The sequence below is a fragment of the Phoca vitulina genome, unplaced genomic scaffold (assembly GCF_004348235.1).
Source record: "Phoca vitulina isolate PV1807 unplaced genomic scaffold, GSC_HSeal_1.0 scaffold5, whole genome shotgun sequence".
Lineage (NCBI taxonomy): Eukaryota > Metazoa > Chordata > Mammalia > Carnivora > Phocidae > Phoca > Phoca vitulina.
In genome coordinates this window covers 78,441,124-78,466,370 of record NW_022589708.1, presented here as the reverse complement: position 1 = coordinate 78,466,370, position 25,247 = coordinate 78,441,124, and the positions used below count along the sequence as shown (strand labels likewise).

At 34.8% G+C, this 25,247-nt stretch overlaps 1 protein-coding gene across 4 annotated transcripts in view; it reads right to left on the bottom strand.

Moving 5' to 3' along the window:
- Positions 1–25,247, bottom strand: part of XPO4 (exportin 4) — a 117,332-nt gene that overhangs the window by 64,901 nt on the left and 27,184 nt on the right. For 2 of the 4 annotated variants that reach the window (XM_032403375.1, XM_032403371.1), the window contains 5 exons: positions 22,571–22,676; positions 17,086–17,227; positions 12,818–12,956; positions 2,036–2,152; positions 1,143–1,296 (listed from right to left, as the gene is read on the bottom strand). In XM_032403375.1, coding sequence (XP_032259266.1) covers positions 1,143–1,296; positions 2,036–2,152; positions 12,818–12,956; positions 17,086–17,227; positions 22,571–22,664 — 646 coding nt within the window. In that variant the 5' untranslated portion in view covers positions 22,665–22,676. Of the gene's footprint in view, positions 1–1,142; positions 1,297–2,035; positions 2,153–12,817; positions 12,957–17,085; positions 17,228–17,337; positions 17,509–22,570; positions 22,677–25,247 lie in introns of those variants that run through there. The other 2 variants (XM_032403373.1, XM_032403374.1) reach the window with 2 other exon arrangements.

The following is a 25,247-nucleotide window of genomic DNA, read 5'->3' as shown; positions in this document are numbered from 1 at the left end:
TCTAGTATGTGAACGTAGCAACTCTTGGCTCTGTTGTAGCAAAGATGAGTCTCATCTTAAATCTCTGGTATGACTGAATATGTATTTCCTATATGCTTGTCATCTGTCTTTTTCTCCTAAATAGATTCCTTAACCCCCCAGACCCAGGCCCCCAAGAAAATACTGATTAAAGACATGTACAACAAGTGAAATTAAATTTCCTATATATTAGGTCAAGAAAAAAGCATAACACAGACAGCTGATGAGCTTCTTTATTCAAGTAAACTATTAAAAGCTCAATAAATAGTAGCTAACTCCTGAGTGTTTTAAATGTATTGCTACATTTAATTCACTCAACAATCCATATCCCCATTTTATATTTGGAAAAACTGAGACTCAGTGATGTTAAGTAATTTGCCTAACATCAGCTAAGAATTGAACCTAGATTTGTCTGATTCAACTATGATAAAGATGAAGAGACACTAGATAGTACTGCTTTCAATCTATCGATAGGCAGCAAATGTTCTAGAAAGCAAATCATAAACCTTAAACTAAGAAATACAAATTTTTCAACTTTAATAACTCATTTTTAAAAAGCAGACATACGAACCTACAATATAACCCATTTAAACTTATTTTGTATGAGCTAATTAGCTAGAAATAAAAGTTTTATATTTTTATATTAAAAAAGGTCTTCAAAGAATAAACATACTACTACCTTACTATCTACACTTGAACAATATCTGCATCCATAAAGGTCAAATTAGAGAATGCCAAATTAGTCTTAAGGAGAGTCAGCCAAAAAATCCAATGTAATCACATGTCACATGGAGGAAATGATTCAGTTTCTTGAATTCGCTTCCCACCTTCTTCCTTTTCCTTCCTAAGGAACACTGCTACTTCTTAGTTAGCAATAGCCCCCTTATCCACTAAATGCTTCCATTTGACTCTCTTCTACAAGGTTGTAAATGAAATTTTAAATCCTGTAAGTAGTCCATTGCATTGTGTATTATAAAATGAAAAAAACATTAAATTCCATTTCTAAAAAGACTTTTCTTTCAACAACATGCTTTACAAACCTGCAGAGATGAAGTACTTTTAGCCATAATTAAGTCATCTATGAAAATTACCACAAATAAACTCTTTGGTTGTTAAAAGGATATAATTTGGAGGAAGAAAGTTCCAGCTCAAGACTTGATTGGCGAGTGCAAGGTAACGCTGAAATACCGAAGACATCTGAGCATTGAGGTTCTCCCGCCTGCTGAACTCCTGAAGAACTTCAACTGTTAACATGAAGATTTGACGAAGGTCTTCTTCCTATAATAAATAAATCACACATATTTTTCAATCAAAAGCTTATTCAAAATGTATTCCCATTTAAGAACCATAAAACGAAACAAAAACCTTAAAATATTCAATGCAAAAACACTACCTCTTTAAGAACATTTTCCATTTTTAGGCCTGCTCATAATTTATACCACAAGTATGCTTTCAAGTGACACCAGTTTGAATGCATCTACTGTAATATAAATGCTACTCCGTAAAGAAGCTGAGTCTTTGACAACTACTACAGAGCTGGAGGGGTCAGTTGCTTTAGTGCAGAGCCCTCGGATTTAAGCCAATGCCTTCACATAACTTTACTTCAGAGCCAAACAATACATATGAGACAAAGAGCCCACACCATCTGCAATAACATTTTAAATACATGGCCCTCGTTGGCATTCTGCCAGGCCTATTTTAAGGCCAGCAAAGTCCCACCAATTGAATTAGTTACATCTAAACGCAATAAGAACAAAATAAATAATCTAAGGATCTTTGGAGTGGTATTTCCTTTTTGTTTAAAGACTAGAATTAAACAAGAAAGCTAAAACTGTCAGCTATGTTCACCAAATCTTTATCCTATCCTATCTTTTATCCTTTACTAAATGCTATGAAATCACAACACCAATCTTCAAGTACAGGCCACATTCAGCTAGATAAAATAAATGTTCTCACTCCATTAGGAACAGATTGTGTAAAAAGTAAACAATCTAATAAAACATAAAAAAACCAATACCTGAAAAACTCTTTTACAGTTACCATGGAATTCCATACTGAGTCCAATGTTGCTAGTTTTACTTGAACTTGAGAATTCACTCAATAGTGCAGTTAGAATAGAACAGGCCAGGGTTTGCTGTAATTATTTGATAAGAAACAACTGTAAGGCATGTTTTTTCTAATGCTTTGTTTCAATACAGTATTTGTTCAAAGAACATTTTCTATCTTTAGATCTTCCATTATATCTTTAGATCTTATACCTACCAGTCAGAAAACTAGGTATGACAAAGTAAAGATTAGCTCCCCTTTCTAAGTAGCCTAGTAATTACAAATAGTACTTCCTCAATTTCAGCTACACAAATCCAACTGACTTGAACTCAGGACATACATCTATTCAATCATTGAGTGCAAACAACATTTCAAGATAACCAGTGTTGAATGTATTATTTCATTTACTTCACACAACAATCCATATCCCCATTTTACATTTGAACAAGTGAGATTTGGAGAGGGTAAGTAATTCAGGCCAGCTGAGATCTGAATTCAGGTCTGTCTGACTCTATGTTCTCATGTTTATAAAGTGTATCTTGAAAGCAGATGAAAAGTGAAACAGATTATATAGCACCCAAAATATTAACGAGGTAATTCTCAAGTTTTTTAAATTGAAAATGAAGATTTTCCTTCTTAATGGCTCTATCCAACAGGCTCCTAACATCAACTTACTGCTATTACTCATAGACTATTTAGAGTCAAGGTGCCAAGGATGGAGAGGATACAAATTATTTTGGCAAGTTTCCAGGGGTTAAACAGAAATATGCACACTACCTCTGAACAACCGAAAGATTAAAGTCAAGATGATACTATTTATGCAAGCTTATACAACAGCTGAACACAGTCATACCCACCCACCAACTGCAACATCTTTGTTCAGAAATGCTTCTGATGTCAGTACCTTGACCTTACAGATGCTTATCTTGGCAAATATGAGCAAATATACATAAAATTAAATTCCTAAAGAATGGCATGAGTTGATATTTGCTGAAGCTGAATGATGGTTACTAGATGACCAATATACTATATGTCTATTATTGCATATGTCTGAAATCTTTCCTCTAAAAACTGTAAAAAAAAAAAAAGAATTAAATTCGTATTTGCCTCTTAATCTCAATTAAAATAAGCATGGCTGTATAATTAATATTTATGGATGACACACCAGCCCATACATTCAAGCATTTTCTTAGACTCTGCCACACCAGGAAGCCCTAACAATAGAGAATACATGCAAATTCCTTCAGGAATCTGGGGGTATAGGCCAAGCTGCCTTCAACAATAGTAAAAGTACTCTTAATATTCCTGGTTTAGTTTAAACACACACACAGAAACACAGAAACTCACACACACACACACACACGCACTCACTCTTGTAATTTTACATTAAAATATACATTTCTTTTAATACAAAAATGTCCCCAAATCATCAAGAGAATTGTACAAGTTTAACTGCCTTTGCATGGCCCCAGGCACATGGAGGAAGAAACCTGGTCTGAGAAACCAAGCACTAAAGAGCCTCTTATAGAGAAAACAGTCTGTTGTATACTCAATTCATTTTACACATTAACAGAATCTTAGAAACTCACTAGTACAATCCCTTCATCTTTTTTTTTTTTAGTTAAGAAAATTGTATTTTAAAAAATAGCTTTCTTTTGAAATGGTGATTAACGATCAAAGTGCCAACAATCAAAACTTCACAGATACATTTAAATAACACTGGGACCAACTATGAACATAGTTTTTAAATATACCTAGGCTTTAGTGGGGAAAGTAGGTATTAAATCCAAATTAATAAAATTCAAAGCAAAAAGTCAGCACAGAGAGATCTAACATAATGTATTACAAGATCCTCTGATTCTGGAAACATTTTATAGCATCCCATATTTTATGTCTTTTAACCTTGGTTTTTCTCTCATCCTTTCTAAATAAGACTTCAGTGAATAGAACATTATGAACCCAGAAGCTCTCATTAAACACAAATTTATCATTCTCACAAATAATTAACTATAAAAATTTACACAAATAATTTACAAATTCCCACAAACTACTAATGTCAACCTCTATTCACCATAAAATGGCCTATTTTAAAACTATGACCACATTCAAATTTTCAATAACACACAACTCTAATTAATGAAACAACCTGTACTCACAATGAAGCTTTATTTTTATGTGAAATAAACATTTCCTAAGAGTACATGCATGTGTTTGAAGTCAAGATATGAAAAAATGAGTGAAGGAGAAGGGAAAGAACAATGAAAAATCAGGACTTTCTGAGGTTAATGCTGCTTAGAAAAAGGAAGGATTTCTATCATTTTTTTTTAAGTAGGCGCCAGGCCCAGTGTGGAGGCCAATTAGGAGTCTGAACTCACGACCCTGAGACCAAGACCTGAGCTGAGATCAAGAGTCAGACGCTTAACGGAGCCACCCAGGCTCCCCAAAAAGAACTTTTAAAAATAAGTCTCCTTTAACTACAAACCTCATCAGACAAACAAAGAGCCCTCAGGGGGATGGGATGGTTTCATGAGCAGCAATAAAGATTACCTCTCCAAAACAGCAAACTTTCACGTTATTTAAGTAAAATTCACCCATAAAGGAAAGTACATTCTTAACACATGATAATTAAGAACAAAACAGAGTCTTATGATATACTCAGTTCTCCAAACATAAGAATATTTTGTTCTTACCTTTGTCCTATAAAAATAATATCTCTTAACCTTAGAAATACTAGAAAGTACAGAAAAGCACAAAGAAAACTGCCCACAATCCTACCATACAGAGGTTATTACTCTGAACATCTGTTCAGTTTTCTAATTTTAATACATCATTTATATATCATTACTATCACCTGTATGTATTTTATATTCTTTTTTCCACTTTATACTTATGAAATAAAAAGACGAACTTTTTAAAGCAAGTAAGTTCTTTTCAAATTACTGCTAAAAGACTTAAGAAATACATAAAAATATATTATGCAGCATGGTTACAAGTATTATCAGAAACCAAATATTCTGGTGTTAACCTACCTAAAACTACCAGCTTTCAAAGAACTACAATTCAGTAAGATAGTCTCATCATTAAAAGATATCAGTTTAATTGCTCCTTAATTTGAAAGCCCTGCAAGGATTTGAGATTAACATTATAAACATTTGATATACCATACCACTAGGGTTCAAAGATGCCAAATTAATAGAAATTCCTCAAGAATGATGAATAATTAAGCATTGATTGTGGAGCAAGAGAGCAAAGCACTTCTACACATATTCAACACAGTATTTCTTCCTATTCACAGATCACATATCACATTGCGTCCAGGACTCATTTCCTAATATGTTTACTCATTTTCAGTATTTGGTTATCAACTAAATCTCATTAAAATCAAGTTACCTTCATAGCAGGTGCAGTGCATTGTAATGAAATAACTAGGGAAGCAAGCCAAAAGTGAAATCCTATGGGAAAAAGAGGACAACTCCTTCTCAGGACAAAGAAAGAGGAAAGGGAGCAGAAAAAAGCATCAAATCTGCCTCTGAGAGATCACAAGTTTTGTTTTTCTTACCCCTGTAGAAGGTTCCTGTCTGCCTGTTTCAGACTTTCAGGTCTCAATGGTCATCCCAAGTGTATTACCTCTTAACTACCTCTATAATGATCAGTACCTTCAAGTGCTGCCTCTCTGCCCTTTGTCACAGTCAGGGCTAGATATTATTTCTGTACCAGAGACAGGGACTCTGATACTTAAGAAGGTCAGAAACAAAAGCTGTTGTAAATAATTTAGAGTGGTGAATGTCAATGAAATCAGATCAAAGTTAACTGATTAGTATACTATAAGACTAGTAAGTCTAATAAAGTTAGCAGTGATTAGACCAGTATAAAATACCATTAGTACAAATCTTAGAAGTGTAAGAGGTTAACATAACAATGCCTCATTTATCCAAGAGCATAGAGAATTAAGTTAATATCTGTTAATTTTCCAAATGCAGCCAGCAAACATTTTCAATGCAACTTCCTTCACATAAATTTTTCCAAATGAATTATTCCAAGGGAATTATTTTATGATGTTGTAATAGAGAGAATACTTGGAATCTACTAAAACGTATGAGGCTTTACATCCTTTGCCAAAGTGACGCCAGGCCCAATGCTTTTTGATTTATGTTTGCTCCAGTTTTTCTTTTTTTTTTTTTTAAAGATTTTATTTATTTATTCATGAAAGACAGAGAGAGAGAGAGAGGCAGAGGGAGAAGCAGGCTCCCAAGGAGCAGGGAGCCCGATGCGGGACTCGATCCCAGGACCCTGAGATCATGACCTGAGCCGAAGGCAGACGCTTAACCATCTGAGCCACCCAGGCGCCCCGCTCCAGTTTTTCTCCACCATCCTTTGTTGGTGTCTATCACTCATTGCTGCTGGCAATTTGATTAGCACTAACAAATAGTTCTAAATTGATCATTTTTGTTTTCAACAAGTTAGAAATCAAATAATAAAATTTTTAAAAAACTACGTCCAAAATAAATTCTAAATTAAAATACTCTACAGGACTCTTTCAAGAGTCTAGTACGAGGATCTTACTGTTTTGACAAAGGAGTTAGAAAATCTGGGTTTTAACAGTCTAAGATTTACCACTTAAAGTAACTTGAGCAAATCGCTTCATCTATCTTTGCTTCAGTTTTCTCATCTATAAAAGGGGTGAACACCTTCTGCCCTGTCTAATTCATATGACTGTCCAAAGGTTCCAATTAGATAATGCGTGTAAAGATTATGTATACGCAGCAGTTTATGATTTGAGAAAGTAAAACGACAACAGTATTTTTATCATTATCATAAAAAATATCTATTTTGGCTTTTTTGGTTCCACTTCTTATTATCTACATCCCATCAAATTAAAATCACAAGATAACAGTTAAAAAAAGAAAGCTATAACTAAAGCATCATTAAAGCAATATAGTAGATGCTCAGTAAATCTTAGCTGGATTAATGAATCAACGTTTACTTCTATGCCTAACACCATATTAACAAAAGGCAAGTGGAAAATGAATACATGATGTGTTCACTATTTTTTAGCGTTGATAAATTTCAAAAAGAAAATTTAAATATGTAAAACAAACAGAAGAAATTCAATGAGGTCTCAAGTTTATAAATGAGTTTTAATGTTTTCTTTCACTGAAGTACTAAAAATTCACAAGTTCACTTCACTAACAACTTAAGTAACTGTTGTCTTCACATCACAATCCTATAGCAGCATTCTCATTTCTAGTGAAAGCCATTAATTTCGACAGTGAAAAAATACCCTTCAGAGATAGCTCGCCTTACTCACCAGCTTATTGTCATAAGCACAAGATATTCAAACACTAACTCCAGCTGACAAAATAATATACTCTTGTTCAGAGAGAGGATTGTCTCTTATGATAGCCTGGCTCTTACCCCAGGAGATTTATTACCAAGAATAAACTTTATGAAAGGTTGCCATACATAAAGCAGACTTCCAGCTGTTCTTCTAAGCAAACATCAATGAGACTTGTGATAAGAGAGATTAGGTTGGCTATCACATCCAGGGGCAGCACTGCTGCAGACAAGTGAATTTCTCACCCACTTCTCTCTAGCATGGCAAAGAGGAAGACAGGAGGCTTAAATGCTAAATTAAACAGCTTATTTAAAAGTGATTTAACATATGCCTACTACTTTCAAAGGAAATAAACATTAAATAGATTTAGCTTAAATGTTAATTTAAAATAAAAAATCTAGCTAATTTCCTTAGGAAATAAAGTCTCCAGGTCTAACGCTTTCAAATTAGTAGAGTTAGTCTGATACTATTACAAACTGGGATGAAGTAACCACAGCAACCTTTATAACCACAGAAAGAAAACAGCCTGTCCACAAAGACATGCATGAAACAACATATTATTTAATCATTGTACCAACACATTTACTCTGAAAATACATCATGATACCTGGAAAACAGACTGTATTTAAAAAATACAATCTCCTTAGGAAATGTTTTATGATAATAAGTTATTTTTCCATAAAACTATCTGTAAAGAACTAACACTGTAAGAGACTTCTTAAAAGCATTTAAAGGAAAGTTATTACGTTGGTTACCCGTATTCTTTTAAATACACAATTAGTTTCCACTCATGAATAAACGCATAAATACTTTCTTCTAATTTCAATACTTAAAATATTATTTGCATTAAAAGAGATGATGTATTAGAGTGTATGTCCCAAAGTTCTATTAAGCAAAGGGTGTTGGACCACTAGGAAGAAAAAACACATTTGTTCAATGCTTACTAATTGACTTAACATCGTCTTTCCTTGTCTGGGGAGCCCCAGAAATGGACAATATCACATTTATTTTACAAACAGTATTAGTAAATCAGGGCCTGGAGATGGTAAATAATTTGTACAAGTTAGTAAGGTAGTAAATGGCAGAGCTGCGATTTAAGCCTAAACGTGAATCTAAAATCAGAATCAGTGTTCTATTACACTATACTGCCCCAAAACTTATTTGAACATGTACTTTAGACTAGTATAAGGGGATGGACCACCAAAAAATATAAAAGGGAAGTGGGAAAGCCAGACTACATACAGTTTCTGACCAGTGAAGGTTGATGGGAACATTATTCTAGAAGAGGAATGATGGGAAGGTTAGTAAACTAAATAATTCATGAGATCAACTCTTTCATCTATAGGAAACCAACAGTCAGGTATCTCTTCTTTTTAAATAGCTCTTAAAATTACTCTTCTAAAGAAAGTTTCAGTGTTCTGATTTTAACGTTCTATTTTACCCTCCCTCCCACTAATATTCATGTCTGAGATTAAGAAAATCTTAAGTAAATTCTTACAGCATTCCCACAAATTCTTAGTCTCAGAACAAAATAGAGAAGAAAATATATTAAAATGTTGTACTGGTCTGTAACCTCATTTTTTTAGACCTGCCAAATGAGCTAGTTTCAAGCTGCCAGGCAAGGACAAATAAGGATGGCCACACGGTGGCATAGCGGGCATTTAACACCATGTAACTGTAGGAGTACTTTTCTAGTTTAATGTTTCAGTGTGGTCACTGAAGTAAATTCATCCAGTAATCTTGAAATTAAATTCTACCTCCCACTACTGACTCCGTACTACTATAAAAGTTCTTAATCTTGTTAGTAGAAATTCAACCAAAAAAAAAAAAAAAACCAACTTTCTGTTTTGGAATATTTCATGAGGATATTAAATTTATCCACTATTTTCAGAGTGTATGCACTGTGAATAGAGCAAAATCTCTCAACAGTTACATCTGTTCCAATCATTCTTAGAACATCAGTTATTTCAGTGGCTCAAAAAGATCCAAATGCCAGGTTGCATTGGGACTACTTTTTGTGGTGGGTCAAATTACCCAAGGGGAAAGAAAGAGAAGAACACAATTCCTGTGCCTTCAGTATCCGGAGCCAAGAAGCTACTCGTGGGGGATAAGGACAGGCCACAGAAATTCTACCTTAACACTGAAATCCCAGCTGACATGATCAACAAACCAACAAAGGAAAAAGCATTAGTCATAAACATATAGATCCCAGAATTAGCAGTTAATTTCCTAAAGTTTAAATCCTGGTCAATCACAATGAGCTGGACTCCTTTACTGCAGATTAGCAAATAAAACAGTATGTCCTCAAGTAGAATCTAAAATATGACGAGTAACTTGATTCAGAGCAGTAGGGTCTAGGATAACATTTCTAAGCAGCAGCTTTAGTTCTAAACCTTTTCCCTACTACTATTTTTTTCCTTCCAAATTTTTATTTAAATTCTAGTTAGTTAACATATAGTGTAATAATACTGGTTTCAGGAGTAGAATTCAGTGATTCATCACTTACATAGAACACCCAGTGCTCATCATAACAAGTACCCTCCTTAATACCCATCATCCATTTAGCCCATTCCACACCCACCTCCTTCCATTAACCCTATTTGTTCTTTATTGTTAAGAGTCTCTTATGGTTTGCTTCCTTCTCTTCTTTCCCCCTTCCCATATGTTCATATGTTTTGTTTCCTAAATTCCACATATGACTGAAATCTTTCTCTGACTTATTTTGCTTAGCATAATACACTCTAGCTCCATCTACGTCACTGCAAATGACAAGATTTCATTCTTTTTGATGGCTGAGTAATACACCATTTTGTGTGTGTGTGTGTGTATACATATATATAAAACATATATAAATATATATATATACATACACCCCCCCATCTTCTTAATCCATTCGTCAGTTGATGGACACTTAGGCTCTTTCCATAGTTTGGCTATTGTCAATAATGCTGCTATAAACATCATGGTGCACGTACCCGTTCCCTACCACTTCTGGCCAGTTATAGTCTCTACTTGTTTTTCCATTAGCCATCAATGACAGCCACCATTGGATTGCTCACATGGCCATTACTTAGGCAACAAATGCTAACAAAAATCCATGCAAATAACAAGATTACCATTACACAACTAATGTAGGCAATCCTGAGGCATCAGCACCACAAGAGCAAAGCTCATTATCAGAAATGGAGACCATGTCTACCAACAGAAATTCTGAAAGTATAAAGATTAACATAAGTAAAAAGTAGCTTCCCAATTATTTTTATCTAAAAATTTTAAATGGAATCTTGAGGACTATTTTTAAGAGAGCTTCTCACTACATAAAACAAAGCCAAAATGACTCATAAAATGCAATGATTCAAACATGCACATATTTGAAGTTGTTAGTTTTATGTAAGCAATTAAAACTTTCCAATACTAAGTGGAAAAAAAAAAAAAACCACCCACAAAATCAGACCTTTGGATTATCAAAGTCTCTAGAACTACACTGTCCAATATGGTTGCCACAAGCTATGTGCAACTATTTGAATTTCAATTAATAAAAAATAAAAATTCAGTTCCTCAGTCACACCAGCCACATTTCAAATGCTCAAAAGCCACATGTGTCTGGTGTAGTGGCTGCATATTGGGAGTAGAGATCCAGAACATCTGCATCAACACAGAAAGTTCTACTGGAGAGCAGTACTCCTGAAGAAATCTGCTGTAAAAATGGCAAAGAACATAATATCTACACAATCAAAAACTGTTCTGTATCTGTTCTGTGATGGTCGTTCATACACAACTGTCACAACCAAAGAAATGTACATTTTTTTTTCAAGATATATTTATTTATTTATTGACTTTTTTATTTATTTGCGAGAGAGAGAATGAGAGACAGAGAGCATGAGAGGGCGGAGGGTCAGAGGGAGAAGCAGACTCCCCGCTGAGCAGGGAGCCCGATGCGGGACTCGATCCAGGGACTCCAGGATCATGACCTGGCCGAAGGCAGTCACCCAACCAACTGAGCCACCCAGGCGCCCCAACAAGATTTTTTTATTTGACAGAGAGAGACACAGCGAGAGAAGGAACACAAGCAGGGGGAGTGGGAGAGGGAGAAGCAGGCTTCCCACCGGGCAGAGAGCCCGATGCGGGGCTCGATCCCAGGACCCTGAGATCATGACCTGAGCTGAAGGCAGACGCTTAACGTCTGAGCCACCCAGGCGCCCCAGAAGTGTACATTTTAAATGGATATGGTAACACAAGTAAATTATTCCTCAATAAAGTTGATAAGGAAAAAGAATAGATATATGACCACTGGTGCATTCCAAAGGAAAAACAAAATATACTTTGGGTATGTAGAAGAAGTTCCAAAGTCCTGAAAACTTGCTTATGCAGTCCTTCAGTTGAGACCCTGGTACATCAGACTGGGGATCCAAGCCAGAGTGGTGGACAGATGGCTAGAGCAAAGAAGAGAGTGCACATCTGCTTATGGTAAGAGGTATGAGGGGCGGGAGATCCAAGATACTATGGAAAGTAAGGGACAATGTTAGAGTACTCCAAAAATGTACCCACACCCTAACCTCAAACAATCAAATACATTATTAAAATCATACCACTCACTGAGGGGCCACTGAAGATGTAAAGTAATTCATAAGAAGTTGTAAGGTGTATAGCCTCACATAAATATCTTCCAAATGATTAAAGAAATTAGTAAAATGAAAAAACTACCCCAAATATTTAAAGATTTAATACCTGAAAATCAGAAGAGCCAGGTATTACCAATCCCAATTCCACAACATCCTTCAGCTGATAACAGTCAAAAGTTCTAACCACGGATCACAGCTGATCACTAACACCAACTCCTCCTGCCTCTGACAGGAGGCTACCACCAGTCACTCTCTAGGCATGACTAGTTCTCAAAAGGTAGACAGGAGACTGAAAGGGGAAAAAAACAGGTTCCCCAGAGTAATTCGGTCAAGAACAACAGTTCTCAAATTTGTTCAGTTAACACTGGTGGTCAAAGTATACCTTGACCCATTAGTACAGCAACATTTAAATAATTTTTGTTACATTACATATCATTTTATATTTTATTCAAACATTTCTATTATCACTAGCAGTTGTCAACAGTTTATTAAATGAGGAAAAATGCTCAATAGAAATGTTTAAGAATATTACAGTGTATTGGCATATAATATTTTACACCATTAAAATGCTGATTATCAACAATGCCAACATGGAAAAACAGAGTCAAATGAAAAAGCAAAGTACACAATATCGATAGTATGTAAACATAAAAAAGGACTAAAAGAAAACATGAACAAATGAAAATTGCTTCTCAGACTGTGCACTTGTTCTTTAATGTAGATATCATTACTGTTGTTATTTGTGTCATACAAAATAAAAATTTTAAATATTTATAAATACAGATAGCGTACTTACCACAGTGGGATTGCCACTACTTATCAACTGGCTGACTTCATGAAAAATGCTTTTGCAGTCAATTGATTTATCTAAGGATCCTCGTTTTACAATTACTGCTACTGCTAATAGAATCTGTTCCCGAACATACTTTTGGAGGCTGTAAAACATAAAAATCATTGTGAAAACCTTTATATGAATCTAATACAAAAATACTCCAAATTTCTCACTATGTCTGAAGCTACTAATAACACTGCTTTGCCTATGAGCGTAGTATAGCCTACTGGTTATGCACAGTGTCCAAAGCCATAAGATCCGGATTTGAATCTACACTCCATTATGTTACTGGCTATGTGACCCTGAGCAAGACAGTTTCAGAGCCTCAAGCTTTCTCATCTATTAAAAGGGGGTAACAGTAACAGAGTTGTTACTAGGATTAAATGTTCTTAAAACTGTGCCCAGTGCATACTAAGTGCTCGGTAAATGTTAGCTGCTTCAGGCAGTGTTCAATAGATGCAAGTCAGTTCACTAAGAGCCAGCTTATGATTCTATCATAAGAAATTCTGATCTAATATCCATCTCCAACCAGTAGTATAATCTTAAATTCATTTCCTTTAATGTGAAAAGGCAACATGCTAGCTACCCATGATATATTGTGGACACATACAAATTTTTTTAAAACTTTTAAAAATTTCCTATCTAAACTGTGCTCCTCAGTGTGATGGCAGAAGCACCGATCCCAAGTGGAGGCATTCTACAAAGTCTATTAGACCACAAGGAAATAGAGATTTAACTGTCTTTTCACAACCTTTTCTTAAAGATAAGATTCAGAAAACATAACTCTGAGCTTTATAATCCAGACTCTAGAATGCCACAGGATATGACAACCATGTGCCCTTGGGATAAACTACAAATTCCTTAACGTGGCTTACAAGCAGTGGGACCCAGCCCAGCTTTCTTTGGACACTCCCAATTTACCTGTTGTCTTACATCATTACTTACTAATAGTGTTCTCTTTAACCCTGGAAAGTGTCCCCATTTGGACATAAATGATACAGTCACCCACTTCCAAGGCCCTTCATGGTCAGGTATACCTGCTGCCCTCTCTAATCTCCCCCCACCCACATACACTCAAAACTACAGAAACACTGAGCTTCTTTCAGTTCCTGGCACAATGCACATGCACTTCCAGGCCTTTAAATGTCTATGTCCTCTGCCAAGATTGTGATGCCACTTTCTCCAGAGACATTCCCTGAACAGCTCCCTGAACGTGGTGGGCCATTACTAAGGAGGGCTCCCCCAACATATGATGGGCATTTACTAGACATTTATACAAACATGTCTCCCTATGTCAAGACTGAAGTGGAAAGTATTCCTTCAAAATACAGACTCAAAGTATTCATTAAACAAATAAATGCAGAGATCCATTATGTGGAAGAATATGAGTTGACCAAAGTGAATTTTTATACTTTTGGGGGAACACAATAATTTCAAATATATGGACTACTCCTAGGAAATGTACATAAAGCTCGTTTTATTTATTTTTTAAAGATTTATTTATTTGAGGGGGGGGCTTACGCGTGTGTGCGTGACTGGGGGGAGGGGCAGAGGGAAAGAATCTCTAAGCAGACTCCCCACTCAGCAGGGACCTGATGCAGGGCTTGATCCCATGACCCTGAGATTATGAGCTGAGCGAAAACCAAGAGTCAGATGCTCAACCAACTGAGCCACCAAGGCGCCCCCACAAAGCTAGTTTTAAGGAAGTCCACTGGCAAGAATTATAACTTACTAGGAAAATATATAATAATGGCTAACATTTGTTGATGCTTATGGTATGCAAGGCTTCCTATAAACCACCTTCACAAAAATTAATACATTTAATCCTCATAACTATCTTTCGAGTAAAATAATATTAACTCTAACAGTTAATTAATAATAACAACAATTAAAAAAACTAATGTACAAAGAGGGTCATCTGCCCGTGCACACAGAGTGGCAGAAGTGGAAATCACAGTCCCTTTCTCAACCACTCTGCTATACTGTCAAGTGCACCTTCCATTTTACTCTATATAAATGTTAACTCAATTAGGAGGAAAAAAATAGAAAAAACCCTGTGCACCAAATGAGAAGTATACAACACTATGAACATAGTATTACATGGTATTCTACCTATGCAGTATACCAACGGTTTTCACTTGACTTGAGTCCATACTGTAGGAAATTCTACAAGATAAAAATGGCTGTGTCATGAAAAACAAAAAAAAGGGCAGAATTATTCCAGATTAAAAGACTAAAGAGACATGACAACTAAATACAACATAGAATCTGTGGTTAAATCCTGGATCAAACAAGTAACATAAAGGAGGAAACGATATCAATAATATTATTCAGACAACTGAGGAAATGAAAATAAAGAATCAGAATTACATTAGATTAATACAGATAAGCCAATTATATCAAGAGTATTGAGATTATGCTCTCAAGAGTATTGAGATTATGCTCTCAGGAGAGATGCTCAAGTATTTAAGGATGAAGTATCATGATTTCTGCGGCATACTTTCAGGTGGTTTGAGGGGTAAATGCACGTATATAAGAGAAATCAAATGTGACAAAATGTTAACTGAACCCCTACTAGGAAAAGAGTATGTGTGTGTTCACTGTACTCTTCCTTCAACTTTGCTGAGAGTTTTGTTTTTAAAGAGTTTGGGAGAAAATATATATGTGAACTACAATCAGCTCCAAAATAGCTTCTGAACTAATGAAAATTATTTAAGAATGAGATTATTTCGGGGTCGCCTGGGTGGCTCAGTCAGTTGAGTGTCTGCCTTCAGCTCAGGTCATGATCTCAGGGTCCTGGGATCGGGCCCTGCGTTGGGCTCTCTGCTCAGCAGGGAGTCTGCTTCTCCCTCTCCCACTGTACTTGCTCTCTCTCAAATAAATAAAATCTTAAAAAAAAAAAAAAAAAAAGAATGAGATTATTTTTGGATAATACAAGAGATCACATGCGCAATCAAAATCTACCACACATTTTAAGTTTACCAAACTCTCCAGAGTTCAGTGGTTCCCATGTGGGGAGGGTGGGGGATCAATGAGCAGCTCCAGGGCAAGCCGGTATCATATCACACGCAAATGGCCTCATCAAACAACAAATTAAAATTTAAATAAAGAAAGAAAACCAGTGTGAAGGAGAAGAGAAAGGTTTGAAACCCAATTTTTCCTTATTCTATTAAAAGTGGGAAAAACAAGCCAAACCCTCCCTTTACATACATTTATATCCATTCATTTATAGAAAACGTTACCCATTACACTTGTAATGTTTATAGGCTAAGTAAATCGTGCCTTTTTTCTCTCATGCATTCTTCATACGTAAAGCAACTAGCACTTAACTGTGTGTTAAATTCGTGCCAGTAATTATTATTAAATATTAGGAACTCAGAGACTGCTAGTGAACAATCAGTAGGAATAAAGGTATGTTCTAAATTATTTTTTAAGCTTTATGCATGTTTAATGCCACTATCAGACATTCCTAATTACCAGCATTTCTGATTACATAACATTTTCTTCACTGAATTTGGAAATGAACATCTATATAAAAAGTATTCAGTTGTCCAACTACGCACATGGCATACATACAGTGTGCATTGCCTCTTCTTAAAAGAAGACTTGGTGTTTGGGGGACTTAATCATATAAGCAATGAATGTACAAATCTTATAAAATGTTCAAACAATAGAATGTGTATAGCACAAAAAGAAAACTTACTTGTACTCCATTTCTTAAAACTGATCCGTTTTCCAAAAGAAACTATTAAAATTTGGTGCTTTCTCTTCTACTACCTTATTAATGTGCATTTCTGTGTACATATATATGTAACACTTGGTTTGTTAATGGTACTTAGATTTCCCTCTTCACCTGTCCTAGGATACTCACCTATGTCTTATAATACTTACCAAGTACCAAAAGAATAAGTAAGTACAAAGGATTTCCACTTGAGTCTAAGATCAACTTTTATTTATAACCAAAATCTTTGGAACTAAACCAACACCAAAAAAACCTAACATCCAGCATCATCTTTTCAAAGAAACAAAACCTAGTATTGTAAGCTTAAATAAAAAGTAATATTTCATTAAGGACCAAAAACAACCCACAACCATGTGTGTGAGTTTTAAAATATGAGCCCCAAGCAGAGCTTAACCATAAACATCTATCATTAAAAAAAAGAAAAAGAAAAAAAAGAGAGAGAGAGAAGCACAGCAAAAGCATTTTAGCAGTACCTCCACCACATACTTACTTAGGCCTTTGTAAGACATATGTTAAAAGGAATGTTCGCAGTGACTCGATGCTACCTTTTTCCAAGAGAATCCACTCTCGGACAACTGCTTCCATTATGGCTGTGGCAGCTTGAAAGAGGACATAGTCCACTTTACTTGTTTCTGAGGAGAAAATTAGAAACTTTCTTTAAACAGCAGTTCATCTTCCTTTGAACATTTTGCATTTATTAATTTAAAAACAGAACTTTTCAGACAAGGAATAAGATGGTTACCTGTTCTTTTTTTAATCCAGTGACCTTGCTCTAGCACCACAAAGAGGTTAGTTCCTCTCAGAAGACACCCCAGGCAGGTGGCAGCTAATCACCGATCACAATTTTCACAAACTTTCCTCACCTCTCTTCAACTGTTACTTCCAAAGCATGAAGAACTAAAAAATAACACAGCTTTAAAAAAAATAAAAATAAAAATATAAAGCAATCAGAAAATTTCCTAAGAGATTCTCACCCTGTGCAAAATAGAGCTTTGTATCTGCAAAATATCTTAAACTAGTCTTAGAACATTACTATTTGTGATGAGCCATGCTGTTAAAATATTTGTTAAGTGATTAAGCTTTCAGCAGGATGGCCCATCTCCAATAGCAAGTTCAGAAATTAACACAATCACGTTCAGGTTTTTTTTTCTCAAAATGTTAAAAAAAAAATTTTTTTTTTTGAGTCATATTTACACAAGGTGAGAAGTTCTTGTGAATTTTCTGATTGCAATATTGATCAAACTGAGTAAAATTCCAAAGCTACACTTAGAAAAACCCAGCCTTAACTAGCAAGTTATAGTTTCTGAACTACAAACTAAATCAGGAGGGAAAGAAGAAATAGAAAATTAACATACGTAAGAAATATTTTAATTTTCTATTTTTTCTTTCATTCACCAATACCACTACAATTGGTTTCCAAACAGCATTATCAAAAGGGAGAAACAGTCAAAATGAAGTCAAGAAAAAGTAGAAATTTTCTGAAGTTCTAAAAAATAACCATCATGTGAAATCCATGAAAAGTCTATGATTAGACTGCAGGTTATTTGCCAAGATCACTAGACATGAGTATCTGAAAGCCATGAGAAATTAACTCTAGGCACAGAATGACACCCTCAAGAATTTATCAGAAGAACATGAAGATATAGTCAGGCACATCATTTTCTCTCCTACTCAAGCTTAGGTCATTTAAACATCTTGTAAGTGATCTTGACACAATAAGCTATAAAAATGCATGAGAAAAGGTATACCCTACATAAATTCCTATCAATTTAGACTACTACATACGAGTTTTGAACATACAAAAACTAATAAGAGGAACCAATTCGGACTCTTTTTAAGTTTGATTATTCCATGCTATCTTAACATGAATTCTAACTGAGATGATAATCAGAACTCACAAAAATTGAGAAACTTTAAAATATTATCAATAGATAAAGCAACAGCTTCCAAAAATGTAAACCTACTATAAAAAGATGTGTTTAAAGTTCCAGGAGAAAAAAAAAAAAAACGTTTTATTCAAAGAGGATTTGAAACAGAAACTAGCTATATCTATTTAGATCACTTAAGGAGAACTATGGTACTGCTTCATAAAGGTAATTCAGGCAATCTCTTATAAACCTCTTCTTGAAAGTAAATGATGATTGATGGCCTAATTTCATTTTCTACTGCAACAGTAAAAATTTTAAGGACAAGAAACCTGAAATCCTTAACTATCGGTTTTAACAAAGAAGCAAAATCTTAGGGACTCACAGAATTTTGGAAATACAACTCCAAAGATCATCTATCTAATTCATTTTTCGCATTTTACAGCTAAAGAAAGTGTTGATGAACCAGAGATTAAGAGAAGAAATTCAAGGTCACATGGCTGGTAAATGTTCCTTGAGCAATACTAACCCGCCCCTAAAGGCATATACCAAAGAAGAGAAGACCAAACAAGCACCTTCTTGTTTTCATAAGCAATGAAACATGCTTATTTCTAACTGTTTGTCCTTATATCCAACCCATTTTTCCTGACTCCTCCTCTTTATTTGCAAGGGATGGGGGAGGAAATAACTGCAGAAAGTGAATGACATTAGAAAGTTTCCAAGATAACTCTTAGATACCTCTGCTTGATATTAAATAGGCATATCTAAATTACTACTCCCATATGAAGCTGTCTCTAAGAGTGGAGGATCTGAAAAAAGGAAAGCCAAATTCCAAATTTAAAAGGAGGAATTTTCCTAACCTAATGAATTATGCCTTCTCATAAAACTTATGATTAGCCTTCATAAACTGTACTTATATGTAATATAAATGTGCAAAAGAAGCTATATGGTTCTCTAGAAGCTACCAGCAGAAGATTAGGACTTCACATGGACAAACAAGCCTTATTTTTGCTCTCTGCTCTAAAGATGCTCGAAATTGCAAGGTTTTCATGAGGAAATCACATCTATCTAGAATTTCTGATACTTTTAGGATGATTCTCCACTGACCAGGACACTGTCTAGATAATAAATTATTTTAGGCCACTTTAGCAGGAAGCTTTCACTTCCTACCATAGTAACTTTCTTTAATAATAATTATGTAAATAAAATTCATTTCTATCATGTCAGCCATCTGAAACTACACAGAACCATGAAGACAAAAGTTAAAGTGAAGTAAATAATGAGAGGCAGAGCACTACATTGAAAAAATATTTTCAAAAGAAAACTAAAACTATAGTAGTCAAGTCCCAGATGTTCAGCTACTACATACAATTACCTCTCTGGCCTTAAAGACTTCTGTCCAAAGCATAGGCAATAGAAGCTCCAGAGTCTGCTTAATGATACATAGGCACACCAATCAAGAGTAAGTCTCAGGTTTCATTTTGTTTTGTTCCAACCACTTCTGAGATAAGAAATTAAAGAAATCCATTTCTCCCTGAGAGGACAGAAGAATGCTACAAAGTTAGTTCTGGAGGTGTTGAATCAATCTCTCACTAGTTGGGGGTATTTCTTTAACAAGAACAGAACTCACAGGATTTGTGAACGCACATTCGACCAGACCAAACTAGCAAATTCTTAAGTGCCAAAGACTTCTGAAGCGAAGAAGTCTAAAGATATTCTTCAGACAAAATGCACAGGCTTGCAACATGCACACGCACATGCACGTGCGCACACACACAGAGAAGAGTGGAAAAGTAAACCTAGAATAAAAATAAAAGCGTAAGAAGAGAAAGAAATGAGGAAAAACAAGAAACATAAAACTTAAGTCAGAAGTGGGAAGGAAGAATTTTAAGAGGCCAGAAAGGGAAGCATCAAAGAGAAAGTCTCCCCTTTATTAGAATATATCACCCAGACACTGTATAAAAATGACATATTATCCCTAAATAAGAATGTGAAAATTCTGAATTGCGATTGACTGCCACTTTTATGAGAAGTCTTCTTAGAGGAATTAACCCTTCTGTGCTGGTGGCAACTGAGTAAGGAGTTGAAAGATTTTCTGTGAAGTTTAGATGTAAACATTAATGTAACACAGGGCTTTGCAGTACATTAATGATTAGATTATGCTTATAACACATGCACTCAACCTTTTAAATAGTTAATGTCTCAAAACCCAAACTGATTTTAAAAGCACAGCTGGAACTAGCAATACTATTCTTTAGAAATTTTTATCAGGAAAACAAAAGTATTCTAAAACAAGCTCAAATCATAACAAAGCAATAGTACTTCACAAAATATACATACTCTTAAAAAAGAAAGAGTCGTATAAACAAATACACTCTAATAAAATACTTACAACTTAGATCAACTATTTCCCAACTAGTACAGAATGATAACTGAATTACAATGAAAGTCAGATGAAAATGATGGACTCCTAATTAATGTAATTAAGGCATATGCCATAAAAACCAGACTCAAATTATTTTAGGTGACTAGTTTAATACGATGGTTTTCTAAATCTAATTTCTAAATGCTGAACAATTTCAAGGCAGTAAAGACAAAGGCTCCCTTAAATTCCTAATAGTGATACTTAGTTTTGCTTCTTGTAATTTAACATGAAATTAAATATTCCCCACAGGCATACGATAACAAATTTTCTTAGTGCCAGAAACAAATTCACCCCAAAGTATAAAAACTGACCATAAAAAATAAAAAAGATCAAAACTGCCTCATTTAGAATTTAAAAGGTGGTTATTAAAACTGTCCCTCTAATGATAAGATCTAACTCCTGAATGAGACAGAGCCACCTTCACCATCACTGCTAGCTCCTTGCAAACAGAGAACAGAGCACTTTTTTAAGGTTATTATTTTTAAAATGTCTTTTGAAATCAGGTAATGGGGTCACTTACGTTACTGTTTACAAAGTGGTTTTAAATGTTACTACATTTGTGCCTCATAACAGCTTAAGGCAACCAAGTCCATTAAGGAAAATGGTACCACTATTCCCCTCTTATTGATGAAAAAAGGGCTAAGTGACTTCCTCAAGTTGATACCATGCAACAGGCACCACTGGTGCCCAGATCTCACAGTACCTACAGCAGTGCTCTTTCTACTCCAGTCGAACAACTCATTTATAAGCCCTTTACGTAAAGCATTATTAACATAATTTTAATTATAGGCTATTTCAATCTGGAAACCAGAGTGCCTGGTGGCTAACAGATAAGTCTTACTAAAAGCACAAGAATAAAAGGTCAGATATTTTAGTTCTTAATACACAACTAATCAATTTTGTGGGCAAGGATACCTCAGAGCCTCAAATATGGGTTACAAAAAATGGCTCCAATTAAGAAAAACAGCCAGAAATAATTAAGTTATAAAATAACAATAACCAATGAAATCTCTCTTATATTATTGAAAAACATATAAGAGGCAGAAGACTGTGTGTGTAAATCTTTTAGAAAATACCATTTTTGGACAAGAGTTCTAACTTTTGTGATTATTTTTAAAGGAAAGAGATCATTTCTATACATGTCAGATAAAAGGTACTCATATAACATTTTTACAAGAGTAAAAATGCTTCATTTAAAAATATACAGTGATAACCTACACAGAACTGACTAATATTTGCTAAGCAAGCTGAGTACAAACTATACGGTTAAAAAAATTTTTTTAATAAAACTAAAAGAAAAACTGTTGAAACCTCCAAAAACAGTAATTTTAAAACATTAGGATAAGATATTTTATAGTACATTTCCTATGATAAGTGATAGCACTCTTGAAAACAACTGAAAAACTATTAGACTTTCCCCCCCACCATTAACAGCCTTCATGTTATGGTCAATAATAAAACAAATTATTGAATACTATATTCAGGGGAAGAAAATTCAAAGTAAAAACAAAGTTCTCTGGTTTTATGGAATATCTTTAAAGCCACTTCAATAGAGTGATTACTAATGGAAAATTATAACTATACAAACCTGCTTGTTTTAAAAGGAACTTAAAATATCTAACATTTAAGAGATAGAAAAACGAGATTTGATTCTGCAAAAATATTTTTATAAAGTGAATACTTACCCAAAATATGCTTGCAAACCGCAAATGGTGATTTTGATTTCCTAAATGATAAGAATATGTGCTCTGCATGCTGGCGTTGTTCATTATTAACCATGGAAGGTGGTGCCTTGAGAGTTAAAAAAAACAAAAGCAAAACAAAACAAAAAAACAGAGTACACTTGTTTAATAAGAAAGCTTGAACAATAGCAAACCTTTAACCCACAACAAGAGAAAATACTTTCACTTTGGGGGGGGGGGTAATGGGAGGACAAATTCCTGCTTGTTATTTTAAAGAAACTACAGTATAAAACTTCGTAATAAATATTTAAAATATGGTTTCAGGAAAGAGGAAGAAATTCCTGACAAAGTTTGGGTGAGAACCCTTTAAAGTTGCCTACATTTTAGAAGATACTTACCTAACATTTTCCTTATCTTTTAAAAATAGCTAACTTATTGCTTTTTATTCCAAAATATATCACTTCATCAAGTTCTAATAATCTCTCATTCTTCAGCACTGGTGAAACTGAATCCAAAGTTACTAAAAATTGTTTTCTAACAGCAATCCTTTAAAATAAAAGTTATTACCAGATAATTCTACCTCAAGTTTTCTAAAATCACCATTAAACCAGAAAAATTAGGGAACAGTGAAGTTTAGAATTTACAAAACTCCTATCTGAATAATAAATTAGTCAGCAGAAAAGCCAGACTTCTGGCTTACCAAAAACAACTTCTATAGTCTGCCAGGTTTTTAAATTCCATTTTGTTCTAACAATCTTTCCTTCTAAAGATAATACTCTTTCTGAACCTAAAATATATATTCTCATTATATGGCTTGGTAATCTTTGACTCATTGGCACCCATCTGAAGAGAAGAGATTGCTTACGTAAGCCTACCAATTAAATTATCAGAATTCTCAATTTGGGAGGGGAGAGTCAGGGTAGATGGTAGGAAAATAAACCTTTGCTACTGTAACCAATATGAAATGGGGAGACCAAAATTTCAACTATACTCAAACAATCTGGAAGATAAAAAACATTTTTTTAAAGATTTCATTTATTTATTTGACAGAGAGAGAGACAGCGAGAGAGGGAACACAGCAGGGAGAGTGGGAGAAGGAGAAGCAGGCTTCCCGCTGAGCAGGGAGCCCAATGCGGGGCTGGATCCCAGGAACCTGGGATCATGACCTGAGCCAAAGGCAGACGCCCAACAACTGATCCACCCAGGCACCCTGATAAAAAACATTTTGCAACAAAGTATGTTACATCATTATTATAAACTATAAAGTATATCAGTTATGCAACATTAGTCACTATAATTTTAGTTAAAATAGTGAGCAAAAATGTATATCCAAGAGAAATTAACCAACTTCGATAGTCTGGCCTAATTAGCTAAAACCAGTTCAGATACTATTCCTAATGATACAGCACCCTCTATAGCTCTCTAGATAAAAATGAAAATATTTTCATTAAGGAACTGTGTTAGGGGCGCCTGGGTGGCTCAGTCGTCGGGCGTCTCCCTTCGGCTCAGGTCACGATCCCAGAGTCCTGGGACCGAGCCCCACATCGGGCTCCCCGCTTGGCAGGAAGCCTGCTGCTTCCTCTCCCACTCCCCCTGCTTGTGTTCCCTCTCTCTCTGTGTCTCTCTCTGTCAAATAAATAAAAAAATCTTAAAAAAAAAAAAAAAAAAGCGTTAAATTCTTCTTAATATGTTTTTTGAAAAAGGCTTTATAATAAAATACTGTGAAAGCTAACTACGCTAAATATAAATATTTTGTCCTTCCATTTGTAAATTCTTCATTCTCACCATTTTTTTAATTCAACAAATCTGTGTTTTTACAAGATATTTCATCATTAATATCTGCTGAATATACCCCAAATACAGCATATTAGTAACCACTACTGCAACATGTTATACTGCTATGAATACAAATTGACAACTATGGATTGCCCAGGTAATTCTGATTTAAACATTCTTCTCGTCACCCTTGAAAAGCAGTATATATATATAATTTTGCAAATAATCATGCCTGTTATCCTACAAACAAAAATAGTTCCTAAAGCTAATGATTTTTACACACCCTAATATCCACATACTTAATAAAGTACAGGTCTCAATATAACTTAACCATGATAGAATGATATTTAATTTATAAAATATTAAGATTTCCTAAGTAATGAAGTATAATCTAAAAGTCGGTTTATCTTAACCACCTGGTTGAACATTATCATACAAACAATAAAATCATCAACTGATTCATTGAATGGCAATATGGTATTCACTTTAGTTTCCCAAAACCCAAAACTTTTAATTCTTTTTGAAAATGACTTGGCAGGGGCGCCTGGGTGGCTCAGTTGGTTAAGCGACTGCCTTCAGCTCAGGTCATGATCCTGGAGTCCCAGGATCGAGCCCCACATTGGGCTCCCCCGCTCAGTGGGGAGTCTGCTTCTCTCTCTGACCCTCTCCCCTCTCATGCTCTCTCTCACTCTCTCAAATAAATAAATAAAATCTTTAAAAAAAAAAGAAAAAAAAAAGAAAATGACTTGGCAATGGTTGCATCAGTGAGTCCTGAGCTTTTTTGTTAAAAACAAAACAATACAAAAAACCACAAAAGAGATTCCCAGCCCCCAGAGATTTAGGAGGCAGGGAGCTTAAACAAAAAATATGCATTTTTCCCTCCAAAGTCCCTAGATAGTATGAC